This window comes from Buteo buteo, chromosome 24 (genome assembly GCF_964188355.1).
Source record: "Buteo buteo chromosome 24, bButBut1.hap1.1, whole genome shotgun sequence".
NCBI classification, from domain to species: Eukaryota; Metazoa; Chordata; class Aves; order Accipitriformes; family Accipitridae; genus Buteo; species Buteo buteo.
Window position 1 is genome coordinate 3810426 of NC_134194.1, and position 25836 is coordinate 3836261.

Sequence of the window (25836 nt, forward strand, 5' to 3'; positions counted from 1 at the left end):
CGGAAGTGCCACGTGTACGTAGTGCGCTTGCGCTGCTCTTCCCGGTAGTTCCGGTGCGGGGCCCGTCCCTTCCCTCCTCCCCCGAGCTGGGCCGGCCGCTGCCAGACGGGCGGCACCGACGAGACCGGACGAGCCGAGCCGAGCCGAGCCTGCCGCCATGGCCCAGCCCGCCAGGCCCCCCACCGGCTACCCCAGCCAGAACGGCGCCGGCCAGCAGCCCTATAGCAATGGTGAGTGCGGTACCGGGGCCGCCTCGTTGGCGGTAGAGGGCCGCAGGGCCGGGGCCTGGTGGTGGGGGCGATTCCCGCTCCGTGGCGCTTCCCCCCCGGGCCGCCCTGCGCCCGTTCTCCCCGGGGGCAGCGGGGGAGGGGTGCCGGTGCCTGCGGGGAGGAGGCGTCCCGGGTGAGGGAGTGGGGGGAGCGGGCGGACGAGGGGGGGGTGGCGGAGGGGGGGGTGTCCCCCGTTGCGTTAGCTGCTCGGTTCGATCAGTTGCAGCCCGTAGGAACGGGAGGGGTTCGCAGCGGCCTCGGGGACAGCTCAGTGTCCGGCTTCAGCGACGCCCTCACCGGACACCCGGCGTCCCGGGGCGGGGGGGTGTTTAAAAAAAAAAAAAATTATAAAAAATGGGGGCGACCGAGTCCTTCTGACCCACCACCACCACCACCCCCCGGGAGCGTCTCCCGGTCTGTGCGATGTTTCTGCCGCCCGTACCCCCGAGGGAACCGAGGCAGCGCCCTGCGCCCCTGACCCTTTGGAACGGAGCTGTACATGTGGCACTGTGGTTATCGCTGGCGGGGGGGAGACCTGGCTGCAGCGAAACGGGGCTTTTTTTTATTTTTTATCTTGTCTTTATTTTGTCTTGCTACGTGCGCTGTGGTCTGGGAAAGTCTTGATGACTTTCTTCCCCTCAAAATATGTACTTTTTTTTTTTTTTCCAAAAACAAGATGTCAAAGGTGAAACTGAATAACTTACTAGCCAGCCTTTTAAGCTAGGAAGAAAGAAAAACAAGGCAAGCCTTGTCGCCGTATCTGTTTTCTTTGCATGTGTGGAATTCTGTGCTGTTGGAAGTATTTCCTGATTTCGCATATACAGGCAGCATCCTCTGTACTTGGTTCCTTAATTACATGCTTCTGTGTTTCAGTAGTTGCGCTGCATCATAAGCAATTCAGTTATAATGAGATCTTTTGATTTTTCTGTTTTATGCACGAGTAATTAAATGGTTTGACTTGTCTTCCCCCTCCTCCTTCACAGCGCACTTATTACGTTTCCTCAAAGTCATCTGCAAAATGGCATTTTACAAACAACCGTATAGTTGCTTATAGGGTCAAGAAAGTGGGAAGCGTATGAATACAGTTTGAAGAGAGAGCCTCTATTTTGGAGAGCTTTCGGTCTAAGCAGAGAATGTACAAAGAGAACGTTAGCTAATGGAGTAATCGAGTGGGATGATTTACAGACTGGCATCGCTTCATGTTTGCTGATTTCCCTGTAGTCAGATTAAGCACATAATGGAAGTTCTGGAGAGGCAGTCGGAGGAGGAGGTATTTCAGGCTACCCGGCTGTCAGGTGTATAAAAAATAAAGAACTGAAACTTAGAGTTACGCAAATACAAGGTAATAAAATCAAACAGTTGTTATGGTATGTTAGAGATAAGGTTTGGGTTGCTGGCCTTTTGAATAAATTTGATTATTCAAGCATGGACTGTTCTTAGCGTTGTTTAAAATACATGTTGAGAAGGTGCTTGCAATCCTTAACCTTTACAGTAAAAACAACGCTTTTTAAAACAGTCTAGAGGGTACTGAGAGTACTTCTGAGGTATTTACAGTGGTCTATGAGGAAAGAAAGCTGTCAACAGAATGATAAATTGTTATATAGCTGTCAGCTCTTCCTCTCAACTTGTTGCTTGCTTTACTGCAGGTAACTTCCCAAGCTCGCGTGTCCGTAAAGTGAAGGCAGTAAATTGTCACAGCAGCACCGTGTGCTGACTGGGAAATTGTTTAGCACAGAGCATCGGGTTGCTTAGCAACAACCTTTTTCTACTTCATTTGTGTTTTTCTTTTAATAGGACCAGTATTCTGTATTCATTTAACTGTAGGTTACTAATTTGCTTTCCAGTTAACAGATCCGAAGTGCAAACAAGAAGGAGAAACAATTCTTTTAGAACTGTTTTGCTCTCCTTATGTGGTATCTTAGCATGGCGCTTTGAGGTCATGAGATGCTTTAGAAGCTGTTGGTTTGGAAACCAGTGGGTCAAAGTCAGCTGAAGTGGGCACTGGTGGTGACCGATCCCATGGCAGTTAGGTTGGGATGCAGCTTTTCAGTATGTTTATCTTGCATCTCCCTGGAAGTTGGAGAGGTGGCAGCTAGTGAAAGCAATATACTAAATAACTAGCTTGGAGTAGGTGATGCTGAAATTCTGTATGGCAGAAAATATGACTTGAATCCTAGCCTCCTGCACTAATATTTTGACCCCTCATTTTATAGAACCATCAGGCAACCTTCATATATATTCTGGTGCTGTTCCTGATCTCTTAGAAATGTCAGATGACCTTGTGTTCCTGTAGAGGTGTCTTTCGCTGTTAAGTAGGTGGCCTACCTCTTATTACTAACTCATCTCTCTGGTCTCTGAGTGTTGGTGGTTTTGCTGCCGTGCAGGTGGTCTAGCTCTTCAGCCTACACTGAGTTCCTCGCTGGTTCTTGGCTTCACAGAACAGTACAGAAAACCAGCAGCAGCATTCGGGGAAAGCTGGAGAGCCTATATGCTCTCTGGCAGGCCTCAGTAGAGAGGTCAGGTCAAGACGGGTACCTGGCAGCAGCAAAACAGCAAGTCCTGAGAAGTTTTTGTGCACTGTGAAGCCCTTTGGAAAGGGTTTGCACCCCTCAATGCTGTTGCTTTAGTTTTGTTGGCAGCTTTATGCAGGCTTGTCTTGGAAACATGAACTCTGCACAGGCTATCAAGACTTCTCGTTGTGCTTGTGACTTTAAAAATAAAAATTGAAATTTGGAACATCATGCTTTTGGGAATTCAATTTATTTATTTTTATTTTTTTTTTTTTTTTAAAGCAAACTGCCGTAGAAGATATCAGGTCAGTCAGTTCCATTGCTTTATCCTCAAACTTATCCCTCAAGCAGGGAAAACAGTGTGTGTAAGAGCAGTCTAAGTATTCTGATTCCTGCCTAGGGTACAGAGTCATGCTCTAAGGTGAATAATCAAGTTATGAAATTAATTTGTATTTGTTCTGTATTTTTCATACGGCTTATAATAAAGTTGTTATATCAGTGTACATGCTGATGCAGTCAGGAGGCCAGGCATCACATAAGAATTATTCATCATTCTCAGAGTTAGCAAGTTTAATTTACAATGGATTTTGTAAATCAATTGTTGAAAACCCATCTGATAGACCACAGGGTAATTTTTGAAGGTGAGTTATAATTGTTAGCATTTTCATCTTTGCAAGCTTTTTGTTTAGACACTGTTGGTTGTAGAGAATTATTAATTACTAGGATTTATGAGGAGCATTGTAAGGACAGCAGGGTATAACTGGATTTCCTAACTGAACGATAAGTAGCATTGAGAATAATGGGTGGAGAATAATATGGTATGTACTTTTTATGCGCAAATAACAGAGGCAGTGAGGATGAGGTCACTGGCACTGTAGTACTGCCTTGGCTATGTAGTTAGCGTGGATATGTACAATATTCAGTGAAGTAACAGCTGTCTGATCCATAGCCTAAGGCTTTCTAGGGAATGAGGAGCTAAATGACCGGTGCAGTGTTTGTCCTAACTAAGTATTTTAATGTATTCTGCGTTTAGCCTAATTTGTTGTCAGAAATGCCTGAGTTCAAAGTTATTTTAACTTGGAAATGTGATCTTCCTCACCTTTTGAAATTTAACTAGAATGTTTCGATAGGAAACCAGCTGTCTTTGTTTCAATGTTAAATGAAATTCTGTGACTTCATTCTCATAACAGCTGTTTCCAGTACTTGTATGGTAAATATATATCCACTTTCCAAGCTAATCTCTCTGGCATGTTTTTGAAAATTCAAGTGTTGAATCCTGCAGGCATTTCTGGTCTGGAAAGTTAAGTGCTTTTGTTTATCTAGGTTCAAAAAGATTGTCCAAATCTTAACTAATTCTGGAAATCTGGAGAATAGTATGGGGTTGCAAAGAAAAGGATCTTAACTCTAAACCATGAAGAGGATCTTTTCTGCTTTCAGATATTTTAACTGTGTATGTGGAATGTCTCCACTATTCAAACTGTGTGTTTGGGGAGTGTGGGGGGAGCCACAGCGTGGCTCGCTTAAATAAATGATAGAATATTGGAAAGCGTTTTAGTAATTTTTAAGGAGTCATGGCTGGCTGTGGCATGCATTATCTAGTGTATTCTACTCAGAAGGATTTCACTTGAAAATTTCTAGTCTCCTTTCAGAGTATCCATTTTATGGCAACAGTGTGAACAACCTGTAGTAGTAACTTTCTTGAAGGAGCTTGTATTGCACTGGAAATCTCACGTTACTCTGTCTCTTTGTGTTCCTGTGTAAAACAAATCTGATTATGCTCAGTGTTGTTTACTGCTTGGAGAGTTACTAACCTTTTTTCAATTTTTTTTTTTTCTTCAAATGAGAGTAAAACTTAGTTCAGCTATACCAACCAACAAATACATAAAATGCGCCATTAACATATCAAGTTTTATTTTCCTGATTGGTGAGTTATTTTATGACAAAATCACCCTTCATTCCATGTTCGTGACCAGTTAGCTACTCACATGAGTGGTATGTGTATGGAATAGTTCTCTTACTAAAATTAACTGCAGAAACTTTCATAGATTAACTCTGTTACTTGAGAAACAGCATGGTGACCTATGCTGAAACTGGGTGTTCGTGCCTTTGCCATAAGCTAAAGTTTAAGTTGGTGTCAATCATCAAATGAAACTGAGTTATTATGTAATGGATGCTTCCGCTTTGTCTGCTTACTTGTACTGCTGCCAGCTGTGTGGGAGAGCACTCCTCTTTGGTCGGCTTGCTTTTGGGTGTTTCTGAAGATAGAAATAGTATTCGATGTGAATTTCAGTCTAGGAGGATAGATTGCGCTCAGGCACTGGAATGCTTAGTGGTTGCGAGGCTACTGTAAAACAAAACAAAAATCTAAGTGCAAAATCCTATCAAATTCATGTCTCCTGCAGCAGTACTTCTGTCACTTACACCTGGTTGTTTGAGGGGGAAAAAACAAAGAAAGATTACTTTTATGGCTTGGAGACTAATAAAATCCTAAGGAAAGAGATTCCCAGGAACATCTCTGATTTTCAGAAGTGATATGCAACACTGACTTTCTAAAGGGTTTGTTGGTTTTTTTCTTCCAGGCCCTGTTCAAAATCAGCTGATGCATTCATCAGATGGCCAGGGATATAGCCCTTCAGTTCCAGGATTGTATTCACATCAGATGCCAGCAAAGGTTCCTCCCCATCAGACTTCTGGACAGTACAACTATAGTGGCTCTCAGAACGTTTCTCAATTAAACAATTATCAAGGACCTGGGCAGACTCTCAATAGACCACCAGTGGCACCTTTCTCTGGGTCACCAGTACAACAGACAGGTCCTGTTCCACAAGTGCTGCTGCCTGCATTGCAAAACTCAGCTGCTATATCATCTGCTGGTAGCTTTCCTCCTGGAGCTAGCCCACCAGTGCTTTCAAACTGGCAGTACAGCCAGACTCCTGTGAGTCAGCCAGTTGGGTCTCAAACAAGCCATTTGGCTCACATGACGGGGACAGGGTCAGCTCAGCCACCGTCGTCATTATCAGGAAATACAAATCCTCCAGGAAATTATCAATATGCTGCTTCTCCAGGAGGTCCTCCACTTCAGAACAGCTATATGAAGCCAGGTAACCATAAATTTTTTATATTTTACTAGTGTCCATTTCTCCGCGTCCTTTTTAAGAAAAGTATATAGAATTGACTATGCAGAGGCATTGTGCTTGTGAAACAAGGTTGTCAAAGGAGATACTCTGATAAAATGTACATCACAAATACTGGGGTGGTTTCTTTGGATTAGAAATGGAAGTTCTGTGCGTGGGTCAGGCATTTCAGTTGGCTGAAGCAGGTAACTCCTGAATGGTGTCTCGTTGTTTTGGGAAGCTGTGTGTGGGTAATGCTGTTTCTGTGACCTCCACCGTTCCTTGGGGTGGCTGTTGGAGCACTGGCATGCTTCAGTCAAGTGGGGACTTCGGGACTTCATGGTTGAAAACTGTAGTCCTGTTGAGTGAGTATGGTCTTTTGCAGTTTAAAACTTGTTAGCCTTTCCATTAATCACTTGATTCATGTAGTTCTCTGAACAGCCTAAGTCAGGTTGATGCAAACAACTTGAGGACAGCCTGGAAAGAAAACTGAAAAGCATTCTGTGCCATTGAAGTAGGGGCCAGTTGAATGGAAAGCTTCCTTCCTCCAAACTTGTAATTTTCACTATCTAATAATAATAATTGTCAGTCCCTAGAATGTACTCTGAAAGCATGCGATGCAAAGAATTACCACTTCTGTTACTGCTGCTTGTGTGGTGGTATATGCAGTGGCGAAAAGCTTTTTCAACGCTAAATAGCTCTCTTACATAACTTGTGAGTATTAGGGAAACAAAGTTAATACTCAAGTTTCTCTTTGCCAGATTGCTGTTCCTCGTTACAGAGGGTTTTTTTAAACTGAGCTAATAGGAGTTACATACAGAAATATTTTATATGTTAAAGCAAATATTTTTTCTTGTGAAATGCTTTTTAGACTCCTTAGATATTTTTCTTGATGCTAGTTTTTTTGTTACATGCCTGACTAATTTTGTTAGGATATTCAAACTGTCTTAAGCTCACAGGATTTATGAAACAAATTCTGGCAGTTTATTGGAATAAACAATTAGGAATTTGGAGTTAGGGAGGAAAATGCTGAGAAATTTTGGAAAGTGGCATATGAAATGAGAGAGTGTCTGGAATAACAGTTCTTATGTCCATTCAATGGTGATTCCTCCTGAGCACTTTCCCTGGTAGTTTTTTGTAGAACAATGATCACTTTTAAAATTAATTTAGCTTGCTTTGCTGATCATGCTCATTCTTAGAACAAAGCTCTGCCAGCTTCCTGCCTGCATGGCCAACTTTGGACAGCCTCTCAGAGACAGAATCTCTTCCAAGTTCTGTGATAGTATTGCCTGCATATAGCAATTATTAATTAGTTCTGCAGTATCAAACACTAAGTGAACAAACAGGTAATTTCACTGAATGTAATTTTTTTTTTTCCTCCTTCCTTTTTTTCTCTCCCTCCTCCCTTAAATGTGACCATACTGTGGAGGCTCATGAAGTTGCATATTTTGTGTGGTGGGGAATTTGTCAGTATACTTTTGTGTATGGCTTACAGGCTTCTATACCATGTTGAGACCTGGTGATACTGTACAATTTGGCCTTATCTTTTGAAAGGCTGGCTTTTATGTTAAAACATTGGTGTCTTCCTAGAGTTAAAGGGGCGGTTTTACTGGCCTCTGGAATAATAGGGAAAAAAGGGGTGGAAGGGCTCTTAGGATTTGGCATTATTTGAAGGGAAGAAAAGCAATTGGGTTTCTAAATGTCTTGGCTTGAGAAAGTCCTAGAATTTTAAAACAGAAGCAATTAAAAACTTTCCTGTGACTTTTAACATGGAGGGTTAAACATTTCAGAGCAAAACACCTCACACTCGCACAGCAAGTTTATTCAAACTGCGCATTGCTGATGCTTTCCCAAGTGAAATCTTTTTCCCAAGCAATTTTAGTAGCTATAGAATCTGTACGTTGCTGTTTTGTATCAGATTATTGAAATGGAAGATGAGCATCCTGTCAAAAGTGATCTGTTTAGACGCTTACTAGTTTGTTCATATGGGGCTGTACTATAACTTTATAAAGTCCAGACTTAGTAACTGAAGTTGGGATGCTTTCTGTACCTCTTGAAATTCTTCCCAACAATAGCAGCAAAAAAGCTGAAAGAGAGATCATGGATAATAGCTACAGGAACCCAGTATGAGAAGAGCATGACAGAAACAATCTGAAGTTGTTAAACCTTCTAGATGCATGTTAGTATTTATGTATCTCATGCTATTCATCATTTGAATAAGAGGAATATTTAGAGTTCAATCTGCACATTTTTGTAACAAAACTTTTGTGACTTTTTCAGCTGTCTTAAACTCCTAAAAATTAATCTCTTTACAGGATCTGCACCTCCGCCAGTGACTCAGCCTTTAACTCCACTCCACCCTCCTGCAAGGCCACCTTTAGGACCTCCACCAGTTGGTGGTCCACCTTTAATTAGGCCACCAACACTGACAGCAGGACCACCTAATACACAGTCTCTGCTAAATTCAGCTGCAAATCGAGATGGTAAGAAATAATTTGCTCTTTGTTGAATTTGCACATTACAACTTGCTCTAATGTGCAACCTTTAAAGTCAAGTACACTGTTCTATTAGACACTCAAATGGTAAAATTGATACTAATGCAGCATAATTTTATCTGAAAGGAGCAGGTAAGGACTTGGAAGGAAGTAAAATATTTCTTGTTGACAGTTGTTAATAAAATAAAACAATTAACACTTCAAAATAGATTCCTAAGTGCTGTTTGACATGTCCATGTCTCCCATAGTTGCCATCTCTTTTTTTTTTATTTTTAATGTTCTAAAGTGATACTGAAATTTTGATTTCTCTGCATCCTTGACTGCTGTGGAGGATATAATCTATGTATAACTTCCTGTACTGTTTTATTCTGCAGGGAAAGCTAAAATGCGGACCCTGCAATTCCTTGCCTGTTTATGTAGCTGTACCTTATTCTTCCCTTCTGTGTAAAATCACTGAAACACATATCTTGGATTTGTTCATTTTCTGAAGGTTGTTACTAGAGGCTGTTAAGAGTCAGCTGTTGAAGACAGATACCTGACTTCCTCTGTCTCCTGTGGGCCTTGCACAAATATGCCATTGTTTAAGAATTCATCAGGGCTCCGTATCAAACAGACCTATAGTTGTATTGCATTTAATGCCCATGCTAGATGGGGCCACGTGGTAGTCAGCAGTTTTATTTTTACATATGTAGTTTGTTCTGTCAAAGTTGTTGGTTCCTTGCATGTTCAGATTGACAGTTTCTTGTATGTGGTAGCTGTGTGAGTACAAGAATAGTATATTGAGATTTAGCTTAGCTTTGAACATATGAAATGCATTAGAAACTGCTTCTGCTTAGAAAGTCTTTTCTGCAAAATGAAGAGAAACATTTCCAGGGCCATGGAGAGGTAGAAATGTTTAGTCTGTGAAGTAGCTTGACTGCTGCGTACTAGCAAGATTCAGTGTATAATGCAAGTTCCTTTCATTGGGCCACCTTTAAAGATTTTAATGATAATAAAAAGTAAATTGAGTACCTACTTCTCCTTAGCAATAGGTAATTGGGTTTGTATATTGAGACATAGCTAGCTTACAAAAAGCAGTCCTTTAGGAGCACTCTCTCAATTTCAAGGTTTTTCTTCTCTCAGCTGGAATTTGTATCTTTACTGGTATGTGACCATATCAGAACTGTTGGTGTTTGGTGAGCAGTGCTGGACTAAGTGTGTAAGTGAAGAGAATTTGGTGTTTCTGTGAATTATCAGTGGAAAAAGTTCTTCAGGGAACTCAGTACCTAAATTCCAAGGTGCTTTGAAAACTGCAGCTAGCCTACAGACACTTCCTCTGTTGAGAAAGAAGTGTACCCTGACACTTTATTGTGTATCAGCTTGGAAGTTAAGGCAAATATCTAATCTGAAGTAATCTTAAAAGATCATTCAACCAGCAGTGTAGGGACTTTTGTTTTCCTTGAAAAAAGATTGCGGGGTTTTATGAATGTCCTTTGTTGAGGTCACATCAGCAGGGAAAGTGTGTGTGAGAAAGAGGTTAAGATGTATATTTAATTCTGTTTTGTCCTGGGACAGAACAAAGTAGATCCAAAGTAATCTTAATATTCATCCAGCAGGTCATGAGGTAATTGCAAATAAATCCTACAACTTCTTAGTAACTTGTGAAAATTTTTACTGAGACTGTGTTTCTTAATAGGCGATGCTACATCTGCTGCCAGCGATGGGTCTGTGGTGCAAAACAGCTATGATGCAATAGAAGGTGGTGGCCTCATGGGTAAGGCTTTGGAATTAAAAATGTTTATTATTATGTAACTTTTTTAAAAAGCATCTGGGACAGACAGAATTTTAGGCATTTATGTACAAACATATATACTTGGTTCGATGTCTTGAAACTAAATATGAAATTTGAAGCATTGACAATGGGCATGTCTGCCTGTAAGTATGGTAAAGCAGTTAAGAGCATTTTGCAAAATTGACAGCAGTTGTCAGTTGTTTACACTTAGAAACTAAATGACAACAAAAAGCCCTCCTGCTTTATTAACACACTGAGCAAGTTGCTGTTCTTCAGCAATTAATTTTAAGTATTTGTCTTCTCTGCCTTTAGCAACTCCACATCCTTCTCCTGCACCTCCAAATGTTAAGATGAATAGAAGTGTTGGGTATTCTTACCCTACCTTACCTCCAGGCTACCAAAATACTTCTCCACCTGGAGCACCAGGAATGCAAGCATCTGCTTTGCAATATCCGGATGGCTCTAAACATTTCCACCAGGTAAAGATTGTCTGGTTTTTATCTTGGTACTACCCGTGGTGCGTGTGGGTAAAGAAAAGCGAAGATTGGTGTGTGTTGTGCATCTGTGGGGTGCTGCTCCTACGGTTTGCTGTGCCATTTGTTCAGTATGGTAGATGTAGTCTAAAACTAATGCTTTTGCTGACACCTTGTATCAATTTGGAAAAGCTGGGTGCCAGCTCTTTCTGAAGTTTCCTATCCTTGAATCTGTTAAGAATATTACTCTTAAAACTTTCAGCTGCTTTTAGCATGTTTTTCTTCCCTCAGGTTGCTGTTGTTAGCTGAAGTATTGGGTTATTTTCCTGAAATTTCAAAGCAAACTGACGAACGCTTTCGCCAACTGAGCCTCTGTATTTCAAGAGCTTTGTAGCAAATGTATGCTAATTTTTACCTCTGTTATGTTACATGCCTAAGTCCAAGTTTATGTAACAAATAGTATTTCTAAATGTATTGTTGTAATACAATGGCAGTTAATACACAAACAAAACAAAAAACTGAAAGGCAAATATGTTTGCTTTTTAAATGAACTGTGGGTTTTGTCCAAGTAATTGGTGTTAATTTCTGAAATTTTGACTCTAGCCTGCCCTGAGTACTAATCACTTAACTGCATCTATGGGGGGCCTGAGTCTACAGCAAGAAGGATTAAGACCTGTGAATCTTCTTCAAGAAAGGAATATTCTTCCTATGACCCTCTTGAAGGCTCCTGTCCCAAACTTGCATGAAGACATCCAGAAGCTCAATTGTAACCCTGAGTAAGATTATCCATTTGCTATAATTCATCAAAATAAGTAGAATTATAAATGCCTACTTTTAGACATAAATCTTCACAAAATATTTCCTTAATTTTGTGAGTAGAAAACATTGAAAACAGGCTTCACTGTGTTATGATAAAGGCGGTAAGTGGTTTCGGTTTTGAAATGTGGAAAATTATCTGTGTAGAAAGTATGAGGGAAAAATACATTACTTGCAAGGCAGCTATAGATAGGTACAACACAAAAACTTTACAATATAGCTGGCAGTGAGTATGATTGAGAAAAGATATAAAATAGGAGTTAACTCACTTGAGTGAGGTACACCAAAAAGACTGTGAATGCAGAAACATGAGTGACCTCCGTATTGAGGTAACCATTTAAAACAATGGAGTAAATGGAATGTCAAACAAGAGTCTGGCAATTGGTTATTCAAGTCCTCTCTTTGAGGAGACCAACCAAACTGTGTATAACCAGGTACTCCTGCTTTCCAAGTCTTTTATGATAGATAAAGGAAATAACAGCATCTTTGTGAAGTTGTCCAAACAAACAAGCTGGACTGGATTTGCAGAAGTACTGTGCACATCTGCACTTGTGGAAGCCACTAAGTTCTGAAGTCCCTGAAATGACTGTGGGGTTGTTTATAGTTAGTTTTGTGTAGTTTTAAGATAACTTTTTAAACTTCACTAGTTCAGATTTGTATACAAGGCCACCTCAAAATGGTATTCCAAAATAACACTTAGTATATAAAGATTTGGTGCCACTTTGAACATTGTTAGGCTTAGCTTTGACTTGAGTGATTAAAATGATGCTCAGTTCTGTGTGAAGAGCATGTGTATAAAATAACATAAGAACTCAAAGTAGGTACTGTGGGTCAAGCTCAGAATAAAACAGAATGATTTGACAGAGTTGGAGAAGATCCTTTATCTGGAAATGGATATTCACCATCACCAGCTCTAGAAAAATATAAGGGTGCTCTGTACTACTGAAATCATTTTATTATCTGAAAGCCTCTGAAAATAACCCTTTGTCCTCCATGTAGGTTGTTCCGCTGTACCCTGACTAACATTCCTCAAACTCAGGCCTTATTGAATAAAGCCAAACTTCCTTTGGGGCTCCTGCTTCATCCTTTCAAAGACTTATCGGTATGACAAATATTCAAAACTTTAAATGCTGAAATATCAACTACTCCCGTATTAAAGTCCAGAGCTGGACAATGGATTATAAAAGAAGGGCAAGTACATTGGCTAATCTTGGCCCAGAAAAATTACCCTGGTAACTGACATTTCCCTGTTCCATACAGATCGTTGTAATTTTTCTGAAATTTATCTCCCTGCCATTTTTAAATGTTCAAGCCTCACTTCTTAATTAAGAAAAACCCTCCCAAACTTCAAAAAAACAGAAGCTTAAAGGCAGCACAGCCCTCGGCCTGTGACAGAAGGCAACACATTTAAATTCCAGTATTGCTTAGATAGCTTTATCTTGTCAGAGATATCAGTTGTAGTTATTGATTTCCTATACCAAACCTAGTACTAATTCTTAATTAAGAATTAACAAAGTTAAAGGGGTTTGGATGTCCTCAGATAGCCAGAAGACTGTGAATTTAGCAATGCCTCTTTTAAACATTGTTATTTTTCAAAATTTAAATAATTTTTCAAAGATGTGGGTTTTTTTCTGATTTTTTTTATCTGTATTGGGTATAGGACTTGGTCTTGAACGATCAACGTAAAATGCAAGACTTTAGAGGCTTGAAAAGGGAACTTATGCAGTCAAATAGGTTAGAGCTCCAACCAGTCCTCTTATTAAGGAATTGTAGGGGTGCTGTGAGGATGCAGAAATACTTCCTTCAACAAGTATGTTTTGACTAGCTAACCAGGAAGATAATGTTGTTATTGTAGATGAATAGCTGTAGTGTGGTGATGCTTTAAAACAGGAAGCTTTTCTTTTCCAGCAATTGCCAGTGGTCACTTCAAGTACTATTGTGAGATGCCGTTCCTGCAGGACATACATTAACCCTTTTGTCAGCTTTCTAGACCAAAGGAGATGGAAATGCAATTTGTGCTATAGAGTGAATGATGGTAGGTTTTAAATGTGCTTATTGTTTTAAACTGCTAAGGTTAACCTTTCCCACCTTGGCCTTTGAGACTGTAATATTGTTGGCCATATCAGTACTAGGGATCATCATCAGTCATGCTGGGGCTGTGAGACATGAGAAGTGTTTCCCATGGGCAAAGACATTGGTGTCACTAATGAGGAACAAGTAAGTCTGATGTCATCTTCCAAGGTACCCTAGCAGGTGACAAAGTAGCTGCCCTATCTAGTGTAGTTCTCCAAGAAGCGCTGCCCAACAGGCACAAAAGAGTTGATGTATTTGTTTTAAAATGCAGCACAGCTAATACTAGTGTCAAGTAATAATATATAAACTTATCTGCATAGTTCCTGAAGAATTCATGTATAATCCTGTGACAAGAGTTTATGGAGAACCTCATAAAAGACCTGAAGTCCAGAATGCTACTATTGAGTTTATGGCTCCATCTGAATACATGGTAAGGCTTTATTTACTTCTAGTTATTCTCTCCCTTTGTTTTATTTCCAGAGGGAAGTCAGAAAAAGCCTTGTTATAGAGGATGCTTTCCAGCTTAGTAGAACAGTTGCTGCCTCAAGGAGTGTATCTGAGAACTCATGGGAAGGACTTCAGATAGTTCTTCGTTTCTAAACATTCATGATGTCAAAGTTCTGCATTTAAAATATGTAGGCATTTGTAGGTCTTCTGGAAGAAAACTATAGTCCTAGAGCTACTGAATAAGAAAAATGCATTCAGAAGTTTTACCTGTCATCTGTATGCTGTTTTAATAGAGTTTAAACTTGCAGTGGAATGAATAAACCCAATCTAATAAATGTTAATTTGAAAATTAAAGGTAATCTTTTCTTTACTCAGCTACGTCCACCTCAACCACCTGTGTACCTCTTTGTGTTTGATGTGTCTCATAATGCAATAGAGACAGGATACTTGAATACAGTCTGCCAGACCTTGTTAGACAATCTTGACTTGTAAGTACCTTTTTCTTAGAATCTCCTTTTTTTGTTCCTCTTATGAAACTTCTGATAGACATCAACATGCCAGTACTTCCTGTCTAGAAGAGAAATTTCCTAGCATTGGCTAGCAGTGGCCAATGATGTATTAAAATGTAGTGTAAAGCTGTAGTCTTTTTCCCATCACAGCTGCACTGGTATCAAAAGTAATTTTGAGTCTTGTTTCTCAGTCTGGCTCTTTCCTATCTGCTTCATCAATCCCCCAAAGGACTAAACATCATGTTTATGATGTCTTTTGAACTGTATTTTTTAAAAGCTGAAGTTCAGATAAGCATTTGCTGAAAGGAATGCTTACGTCTAATAAACTTTTCATAAAATACGTGCTGTTTGAACCAATATAAATGCTGCTTGATATTTGCAGCTTGTTTCTTCCTTTTCTTCCATTTCTTAATACCCTCTTAAAAAAATTCTTGAGTGACTGCTAGGTGACTCTACTATGAGCTTCTTTTTTTTCTTTCTTTTTTTCTCCAAAATGACTTAGTCAAGCTGTTGCAGTGTAGCTGTTAAGCTAACTACTTGGTAACAACCTTGGACAGGTGCAGTGGATGTTTTTAAAAAAAGAGAAAAAAGCCTGCAGAAATGAAATTTCATCTTGCTGAACACCATATGTCTCATTTTTAGGCTTCCTGGGAACACTAGAACAAAAATAGGCTTCATAACATTTGACAGCACAATCCATTTCTACAGTCTTCAGGAAGGTCTCTCTCAGCCTCAGATGCTTATAGTTTCAGATATTGAAGGTATGCAGAAATAAATTCTGTGATTAGTATCTACTAATGACTGCTGGTTTTGACAGCCTTTTTAAGAAATATTTCTCGTGAGAGTTTCTAGATCAGATCCTTAGTCTCTCTAGCAATGGCTTTAGAAGTAGCATATGTCTGTGTTCGTTTATGAAGCCCCTGATGTACGAGCAATGCTGTGGCTCTTCATTATGTAAAACATGAAGACAGCCTTCCTAATTTCTAGTTTAATTTGTACAATTATCTAGATTTCTCTTACGATCCCAAATACTGATGCTTGGTAAATTGTTACAGATTCTGTGGTGACTGATGCTTAGCGCTTGTTCTTCTGCCTTTAGTTTCAAGTCACCTTTTACTTTATGTTATAGGGCAGGGCAGAATGAACACTAGAAAATCTTCGCTATGTGTTTTTACTTAATAGTCTTAATTATCCTTCAGCCCTGTTGATTGCTACTCTAACATGGCATTCTAGCCACAGGTATGCTTATGAGGGGAAAAAAAAAAAAAGAAATCCACATAATTGTGTTTAAATGGGTTTACACACTGATACTGTATTCTTTTTTCAATAGGTATAATGGCTGGCAAATAGAATTGAGGGAAGCTTGATGTGTTTTTAAAAAATAAATATATTTTTTTTCCTTCCAGATGTATTTATACCAATGCCAGAAAACTTATTAGTAAATTTAAATGAAAATAAAGAGGTAAGAACTACCTTAAAGAACTAGTGACATTCACGTAGTTTGGGATACGCTTGATAATTCCTGGATTACTTAATGCTCTTTAACACCTACAGTTTAAATGCCAAGTTTGAGGTGGAAAAAAGAGGTCTTTATCTATGTGACTGTGAACTTTTGCCAACCTGAAACAAGAGAGTACTTGACTTTTGCTAGGGCCTTTTCTGTACTACCTTAGTATTAGAAGTGTTTATATGTGTTTATGTATGTTGAGCAATCAGCTCTATAAAGAAGAAAACTCCAAAGACTCCTAGCCTTAATACATTTGTTTTCTCAATTGTAGCTAATTCAAGATCTGTTGAGGACCTTGCCACAGATGTTTACCAAGTCCCTGGAAACTCAGAGTGCTCTGGGGCCTGCATTACAGGCTGCCTTTAAACTGATGTCCCCCACTGGAGGTAGAATCTCTGTCTTCCAGACACAGCTTCCATCTGTGGGAATGGGAGCACTAAAGTCACGAGAAGAGCCAAACCAAAGAGCAACTGCAAAGGTTAGAAAAGCAAAAAGGCTGAGAGAACTGACTACCCTGTTCTGTACATGTAGGTGGTTCTGGAATTGCCTGTTCTGGGTTAATTTTGTGGTTATCTTGTTGCGCTAACCTTCCTTTGTTAAAGTAGTAGAAAGAACAAAAAAAAAACCAAGCACTATAAACACAGATTAATGATCTGATTTTTTTTTAAGATATCACTGTAATCAGTGATGAAGAATCAATTATTAGTGTCTCTGAAAACAGGCATTAAATGTGTTAATCTGTTTGAATTTCCTTTTGTATTTTGTAATACTTTATTGTATTAACAGGACATACATCTGACACCATCGACTGATTTTTACAAGAAGTTAGCCTTGGACTGCTCAGGGCAACAGGTTGCAGTGGATTTATTTCTTCTTAGCGGACAATATTCTGACTTGGCTTCTCTAGGTAAGTCATATTAAGCTGTTTTGGGGCATGTAACTCTTGTACTTCTGGCAAATACATAGAATCTACATTAACACTTAGTATATCAACCCGATTTGAATGAATCTAGTGTGTTAAGATGCAAATTAATCCTTGATGAGCAGTGACAGTGAATAGGATGTAATCTTTCAGTCTTTCCTGATTTAACCTAGCTGTTTTTATATTCTGCCTTAGTGAGTCAGGATTCTTGTGATCCTGGTATAAGTGGCTCTCCTTCTTTTATGCCTTTTAACCATCAGTGTAAACATCTTTAGAAAAAGCTTCATTAGCATTTTAGTTATTTTCTTCTCCATTTAACCACTTTCAAGTGACAAAGTACCTGTAATTTCAGGCCAATGGAAAATTATTTTAACACCTGAAACTACGCACATACTTGAACATACAGTTGTGTTACATCTGTGTCTCTGTATGCAGGTCTGTAACTGTGCAACAACTATTTGCAGGTGTGAACAGTTTAATAATTAAAGGGAATATTGCATTCAACTTGTATATTTAAAAGACTTACACCAGCAACTGTCTGCAATCTGCCAATATATGTGGGTTTTGTTTCAGGTTGTATATCAAGGTATTCTGCAGGTAGTGTCTATTACTACCAGTCTTACCATCATAAACACAACCCTGTCCAGGTGGAGAAACTGCAAAAGGAACTGAAACGATATTTAACTAGAAAGATTGGGTTTGAGGCTGTCATGAGGATAAGATGCACCAAAGGTTTGAACACAGTTTTTTTGATTGGGGGAGTAGGGCAGGCAGGCAGAGGGGAAGTGGGTGTTTACTGTTATTTAGAAATGTTTTGATTGGTATGTTGGTTGTTATGTAAGCTTAACTGGTTAAAAGACAAAGATTAGAAAAGTAAAATTCAGTACCAGGAATCAGACCATTTATTAAAGACTGTATTTGCAGTATCTTTACTGGCATCCAAGTTCCATTTTACAGTGGTTAAAACTGGAAATTTTATTGGACTGCTATTTCAACAAGGAACTGTTTTTATAGTTTAGAGACTTACTACTATTCTGCATTGATTTGACTTCCTAATTCCTGCTTTCTGTGAGGCTTTGTGGATTCTATGGATTAGTTGTCTGTTTAGGATATTTACCTTTCCTGAAGATGCTTTATTTCATTGAGAATGATCTTAACGTTCTGATACAGAGCAATCTAACAGTGATGGCACATGTGTACATGCTGTCTGTACTTCACGACTATAAAAATAAAAATTATTTGATGCCATGCTTATCTTGTAGGTCTTTCCATTCATACCTTCCATGGGAACTTCTTCGTACGATCTACAGACTTGTTGTCATTACCCAATGTAAACCCAGATGCAGGATATGCTGTGCAAATGTCAGTAGAAGAGAGTCTTACTGATATGCAGGTTGTTTCCTTTCAGTCAGCTCTTCTGTACACATCCAGCAAAGGTAAGATATTCAGGTATTGTTAGCTGCATTGACAGTAGAGTATTCAGATGAGTTTTCTTGTGTCCATTTATCAGCTGCTATTCAGTTGCAGTAACTTAGACAAACTATTTTATCTATTATCAAGATCACAGCTGTGATATGTTACTCATGTTGTTGATGTTATTGCTTCCTCCAGACAGAGAAGTTTCGTGGAAAACTTAGTTCTGGTCTGAAAATAGGTAAACTTAACCCAGAAACTGAGACCTAACCGTTTTTAAAAGCTACTGGAAATGGCCTGATTCACCACTTGTATGATAAATTAGATTAAATCTTAAATTTTCTTTTTGCTATTGAGTAAACAGTGGCATTTCTTGTATTCTTTCACAAAACAGAAGTTATGTTTGGAGATTACAGTTTTTCTTTTCTTACAGGTGAAAGACGAATTCGTGTCCACACTATGTGCTTACCTGTTGTAACAACACTGAGTGAGGTCTACCTAGGGGCAGATGTACAAGCCATCACTGGGCTGTTAGCCAACATGGGTAAGCATGATAAGAGCTTGTTTGGATGTGTATGGATGACAGCCCTAAAGCTCTGAGCAGTAGTCCTCTAGGGAGTAACATTAGAAGAAAAGATTGTTTCTTTCTAAGGGTGCTTTCTAAGTTGCAAACCTAAGAGGTTGGTTGTTTGGGGTTTTTTAATGCTTGGCTTAGGTAAAGTATCAGTATAGATGTATGTAGTCACCTGGACTTACTCTGGTGAATCATCATGGGCCCCTGGCTTTTTTTTCTGAATCACTTGTCTTGGCTTCCTCTATAGTGTAGTAAAAGCTTATTAAGATGCATGGAAGTATATGTTAAAATGAGAAAAGTTAACATATGTGACTGTATTCCTACCAAGGGACGAAAAGTCTCTTATTTGAGCTTTGTGCTCTATTTTTAGCTGTAGATCGATCAGTTTCTGCTACCTTGAGTGATGCTCGGGATGCCTTGGTCAACGCAGTGATAGACTCTTTATCTGCTTACCGTTCATCAGTCTTAAGCATTCAACAACCTGGTCTCATGGCCCCCTTCTCACTACGGCTCTTTCCACTTTACGTACTGGCACTCTTAAAACAGGTAAGAGTTACAAGGAAGCTGTGCAAGAGCATGATTGTCTGTTTGGGCGTGTCAACCTGAAGTAAAAAGACATTTCTTCGATGTACAAAATAGCATCTAGCTTCTCTTTCAGTATTTTTGAAGGACTCAAAATGGAGAAGTTGCTTGATTTAGATTGTTTAATAAAACCAGTCTTCCTGCAACTTGCCATTAGACTACTGAGAGATTTTAGATTTGAGAATGATCCTTCTTGCACAGATAAAAGTTCTCTCAAGATAAGAATTCCATTTCTCTGCCCCCCAGAATTTGATGACTTGAAAGGTCAGTGTAAAACAAATCGTATTTAATTGTTTCTCAGGCCTGGGTAGATAACATATGATTTTACAGGTGGCAAATATGTTTTTATCTTGGAGTCTGTTATGAAAAATGGAGGGATTTGGAGTATTTTATGGAGCAAATGAGCAAATGTATCAGGGTAATGGACGGGCCTTCTGCTCTTGCCTGCAGAGGAGAGTGACGGGATAGAGAAGATGTTTAAAGAATATCACTATGGAGAATGATATAGTTGAGAAGCAGGAGTTCAGAAGTGTGTATTAAAAAAAAAGTATAAATGTTTTAGGCAAGGGAATAGGAAAATATTAAAGACACTGACTAGTCTAGAGAATGTGGCAGGGTACTGGTAGAGTGTTTTTTTCAGAAATCTAATTTTTTTGCATTTCTGGAAACGTAGCTCCACATAGCAGTTCAATGTGGATTAAAAGAGAGCTACCTGGCTGGTAAGGAGGTAGTTGGCTGCCTGATCTTGCAAAAGGTTTAAAGCATTTCACAGTATTTACTCAATGTAAGTATTTTTTGACTGTATTTCGCTGAAATGATACTAGAAGTGATTTTAAGTATTGGACAAGCTAGCTTTCTGTTCTAGAGAGAATTTTCTGATTCATGCCTCTTGATAAGGAATTACCCAGCATGTTGTTACTAGCATGTTCATCCTGACATGTGAGCTTTTTCATGTAGAAGACTTTATAAGTGTTTGACCCAGTCAAGTGGGAGGAGTGAGCCCTTGTTTCAGTTCTAGTTGGGTTTTTTTTGTCCCATCGAGCCAGGAGTATCTCTTTCTTGTAAATCCACAATTACCTAAGATTATGTACATTAAAGCAATCGTAAACTGCTCCAATATTTGTTCTTTTAAATTCCATCAAGTAGCATTTTTGAGGTGTATGTTAGAAGAGATATATTTCAAGATGCTGTCATCTCAGCTGTAGTGCTCACTAGAAAGGATTGATGGTGCAAGGTCACAGTTAATTCTAGAACCCAGAAATGGGAATAAAGAGACTTGTATGATTTATATGTGAAACACTGAAGAGAACTATGGAGAATTAAAAGAGCAGTGGTAAAATACCATACCATGAGAAAATACCTATGGCTCATCCCTAAGACTTAAGTAAGTTAGAAATAAACAATAGGTGCTGTGCTAAATTCAGCTTATCTGACTTTGCTTTAACGGTCAAATTAAATGCCTGATCTTGCAGAAAGCATTTCAAACTGGGACAAACGCACGTTTAGATGAACGCATTTTTACCATGTGTCAAGTGAAAAACCAGCCCCTTGTTTACCTCATGCTTATGACACATCCCAGTCTGTACAGAGTTGATAATCTCACAGATGAGGTGAGTATTTGCATTGCTACATGGTCTGTTTGTCTGATTCCAAAGATTTGTATGATGTGAAAATATATTTGTGTTAATCTCACAAGTTTTCTATGTTAAAGCTGTGTACCTAAAACTTACTGTTTCATATTTTCCCATTTGTTGCATTTATGCATTTGTTATTTGGGACTGGATTGAGGAATTCTGGAGAGAAGCTGTGCTCTGGCTATGGGTGGATGGGGAAGGTTTTTTCTAAATTACTTCACTTTTTGCCTTGTGTCATTATCTTGCACTATGAATCACATATACGTAAAGACAGTATAACATGCTTTTTGTCCCTCTGGAGCTTCCTTTATTTTAAAATGTCAAAATAGTTCTGTGAACAGTGAATGTCTGTGTAAGAGCCTGAAAAATTTTAGAAATCATGTCTTTTGTACATAGCAAATCTGATATTCCAGTTCTAGAACTAATTAACTAAGATGAAGTTGATGAAGGACACCCTCTCCAAATAAAACATTGTAAGATTTATTAGTAAATTATGCACTTGAAGTATGACTTGAACTAAACGGAGAAAAAGGGTCCAGCTTCAGTATTCAGTGTAATACATCCTATTCTTATTTAACCTTCCGTTCTTGTGCCTGTTTCAATGCATCAAGATGTGAACCACTGTTTTTCTTTTTGCTTTTTCCTTTAGGGGGCTCTTAACATAAATGATAGAACTATACCTCAGCCACCCATTCTCCAGCTGTCAGTGGAGAAGTTGAGTAGGGATGGTGCTTACCTTATGGATGCTGGCTCTGTAAGTTGTGTGGTGGTGGTGATCTTAAGTATCCAAATTTACTTGATGCATTCTTTCTGAGAATTCAAAATGTGTAAGAGACCGCTGAGGTGTGGTTTTGCATTGGATTGATGTTGGTATTACTGGGTATCTTTCAGGTAATGTTTCTGTGGATTGGGAAGAACTGTGGGCAGAGCTTTATCAGCCAAGTCCTTGGAGTTCCAAATTATGGCTCAATACCACAGAACATGGTACGTGCTTGCTTTGCTGCACACCAATGGTACAGTCCTGCCAGAATATTATTTTCACGAGAACTGAAATACTACTATTCAAATATTAGCCCTTTAGTTATTATTCACTATAAATCCAGATTCAGGGAAAGAAAGAAAGAATTTCTATTACCTCTCTTGGAGTTTCTCCAGGCTAAAACTCTATAGATCTTCCCATGAAAGCACAGTAAGGAGAGGCTGGCAATGATTAAGTTTCTAAGAACTGTGGGAGCAGACTGAGAATACTAGCAAACAGCAAGCACAGTGGGTTAGTGGGAAATCCTTCGGTTTCTGCAGTAAAACAGGTATCAATCACAGCTCTGTCATCACTGTTCTGATAGCCAATTGCTGATACCAGTTTAGTGCACTTGACTGTTTCAAGCTCTTTAAAAGGAGACTAGACTAAAACTATACATCACAAAACTTATCTGTCTGGCTTTCCTTTATACATGATTAGGATAGAGTTGGGCTATTTTAAGTGTTCCTTTTGCTGTTTTTCTGAAAAATATCATGTATGTATTAAAGATACCCTTTGCCTCTTAGACGCATCTCCCAGAACTTGAAACTGCAGAATCCATCAGAACAATAGCTTTCATTTCTTGGCTGAGAGAACAGAGACCTTTCTTTCCTATACTATATATAATAAAGTAAGTGGTTTTTTAATGGTCTTTGTGCTTCTTTAGGAACCTTTTAACAATATGTATTTGGATATCATATACTGAACTTTCTTAATGAAAATTTTAACAACAGTGCATGCTGCCCCTAACAGATTTGACAATGGATATGACTTGTTATGAGTTGTCTCCACTTAGAATTTCCAGACTAAAAAAGGCTACATGTATAGAACAATCTTTAGTTAATGTTGGATAAATGTAGTAAATGCTGATAATTGCCCTTGTTAGGATTAATCACAAGGGCTATTTGAGATCCTCTTTTCATATGTCCTTAAACTCTTGAAATATCTTGCCACTTGACCTGTAGCTTTATTAATTCATTGCACTGTAGATCTTGGCGAATGTTTATTTCACTCAAATGCTCATATTTTCATTTTTAAGGGACGACAGTCCATTGAAATCAAGTTTTCTGCAAAATATGATTGAAGACAGAACAGAATCAGCCTTATCATACTATGAATTCCTCCTTCATATACAGCAGCAAGTGAATAAATGAAACACTAGCCTTTGGCTCACTTCTTTAAGGAAAGATTTTGCAGTAAAGAACGATTGTGCTTGTAGTATCTTCATTAAATCTGTGGCCTGAGGCAGTTGATGAGAAGTTCTCACTGTGATTTCAACGAACTAAAGCAAATAAAGGACCACATCTGAGAATCAAATGTGCAACTACATAATATTGTACCTTAAAAAAAAAATCAAACTGTTGGAACTGGCTGAGCACCTTTAATTTGCTGCAAATCATGTTTTTACTGTAAGTAGTTGCAGCATGAAGTACATTTACAAAGGCAATACTGAAAAGGTGAAATACATTTTGTAAAATAAAGAGTTCTTTGTTGTTCAAAATGTATATTTCTGTAACTCTGCATTTTTTTTATTTTTTTTTTTTTGCTGCTAGATATAAAACCTCACAATACTGATCATGATTTGCAGGGAAATTCTTTCTAAGTGCATCCAGTGATTACAGACAGAACATCTCAATGTTCAACTTAATGCTTAAAGTAGCAATGAAACAACTGTTCATTGTGAAACGAACAAATACTTATGAAGCGTAGAATCCAGTGCTTGGATTGGATTATGGCTAATAGGACTAAAGGTAAGCTTAACCCAGACAAGATGGCTGAATTTGTTAAAGCTTTTAATAAGTCAGTATTCTAATTAAAAAATAGTGGGCAGGAGTGGGCCCTATATGAGAGACATCTGAAAAAGTCAGTGGCTGAGTCAGCAGCAAAAGTAGACTTAGGTAGATGGCAAGCTTTGTTTTTCTTCAGTAAGAGGAATAGTTCTAATTTTAGTTTGTGAATGGTGTGGGAGGAGAAGGGCAAGGAAGGTTATTTCAGATTTTTTGGTTTATGTTTAGACTTTTGGCTCTTGTTTACATTAACTGAATGTTAGGCCCCTAAAATCTAGTGTGTTTCTGAAGTGAGTTTGTATGACAGCAGTTCAAACAATGTTTCAAGGCAACATTGAATATTTCGATGTTAAAATTGGAAAAGAAACTATTTTCCCAAAGACAAAAATATTATATTGTGTTTGAAGATTTGTTTATGGTTTGAGACACACTTGAAGTTTAAAAAAAAAAAAAAATTTGTTTTTACTGCAGCTGTGTAATAGGCCTAGGTCCAAAGCCAGTGTGCACCAAATAAAAGCTTTAAATATACTCTCACATCCCTGCCAGAGCTACAAACGGAAGTTGACATTGAACTTGAAGTGAAAATTTATATACAAAAATATTTAAATCATTTTGTAAAAGTGTATTGGTAATTGTTCTGTTTTGGAGATTAAGCTATCACTGAAAGCTACCAACATAAAGAGTATTTAATTACTGTATCCCAATGCCCATGGAAGTGTTTCATATAGAAAAATCTTTGTTTGCTTTTTTGTTTAATAGTGGTAAACTTAAAGGTCTTGCAAAACCTACTTTCTGAGGCAAGTAACTTGAACAGGTAAAACACAAGTGGTCAAACGTACTGTGATTAGGCTAGTTAACTTACATTTTGTGATACAAATGTCAAAGGACATCATAGGGTAATCATTTGCTGCCATTTCAGGCTGTAGCTGCACGTGATTGTCAGGAGTTGCCTTACTTCAGGGGAGAAGTTTCTTTGCGGAAGTTGTTCTTGTCGCTTGAGCGCAAGAAGCTAAAGTTCAGAACAATGTCTAAAATAGCATGAAAAGACTATTAGAACCAATTTAAGCTTCCCTGTCTGCTGTCTACATAGCAAACAGGAGTATATTTACTTGAACAGATTTTCAGAGAATTGCACGGTTTCTAGTCATAGTGAAGAGGTTTTTTAAGTTTTGACAGTCTGATTTTTTTTTTTTCCAGCGGAAAGGGTCTCTTTAAATCATAAATGGAAGCTATGCACTTGCATAGGTTATGACTTAAAACTTGTGTTTGGGGACTATTATCACTCAGATGTTGAAATGCATCCTTGCATCTAACAGCCCACCCAAAGTCTGTTTCTTACTGTGACTGTATTTTGCTACTATATCCCTTATTTTTTTTAAAAACATAAAATATTGGAGATGGCTTCATTGCTTTATGTATACCAGACTAATGGCTAAAGATATCAGTCTTTGTGGCAATTAATAACTTTGAAGTAGAGTCCTTAAGTGTTACAGAGCAAAACATTATAAACGAGACTCAGATGAACCCTCTTGGAGTTCTCTTCACTTCAGAAGAAATTCTGTATTGAACTTTGTTAGTTTATTCCCTCACAGTGGGAAAGGCCTGCTGGTTCACCTTGTGTTGCTGTAAGGGCAATACAGGACAGATGAACACACAAACTACCTATGATGTGTCGTTTTTACCTGCAATTGAAAAATGAGGACACTGAAGATGAACTGCAAAAATGGGCAAGAGTGGCTCTGGTACTTAGATCTCAGCACGACAACTCTACCACTGCAAATGTACTCTATTTTTCTAGTTGAAGACTTTTTTTTTTAACTATTTCTGTATTTGACACACTAGTGTTCAGCCAACATTGTTACCATCCATTTTACTTTGCTTTCATTATCGTTTTTAATTTAATATATTTGAGTCTAAGTCCAC

The 25836-nt window shown here is 38.5% G+C and overlaps 1 protein-coding gene across 1 annotated transcript; it reads left to right on the top strand.

The window, feature by feature from the left end:
• Positions 1 to 57: 57 nt before the first annotated feature.
• On the top strand, positions 58 to 24090 carry SEC24A (SEC24 homolog A, COPII coat complex component). The gene is made up of 23 exons (XM_075056569.1): positions 58 to 230; positions 5359 to 5880; positions 8208 to 8375; positions 10063 to 10140; positions 10471 to 10637; positions 11235 to 11407; positions 12447 to 12549; positions 13356 to 13482; positions 13841 to 13950; positions 14343 to 14455; positions 15119 to 15237; positions 15883 to 15938; positions 16255 to 16461; positions 16770 to 16890; positions 17479 to 17637; positions 18168 to 18341; positions 18752 to 18862; positions 19263 to 19438; positions 20947 to 21084; positions 21758 to 21862; positions 22000 to 22092; positions 22654 to 22757; positions 23166 to 24090. The coding sequence occupies exons 1-23, from the start codon at positions 158 to 160 to the stop codon at positions 23278 to 23280; spliced, it is 3312 nt and encodes a 1103-aa protein (XP_074912670.1). The 5' UTR covers positions 58 to 157; the 3' UTR covers positions 23281 to 24090.
• The last annotated feature ends 1746 nt before the right edge of the window (positions 24091 to 25836 follow it).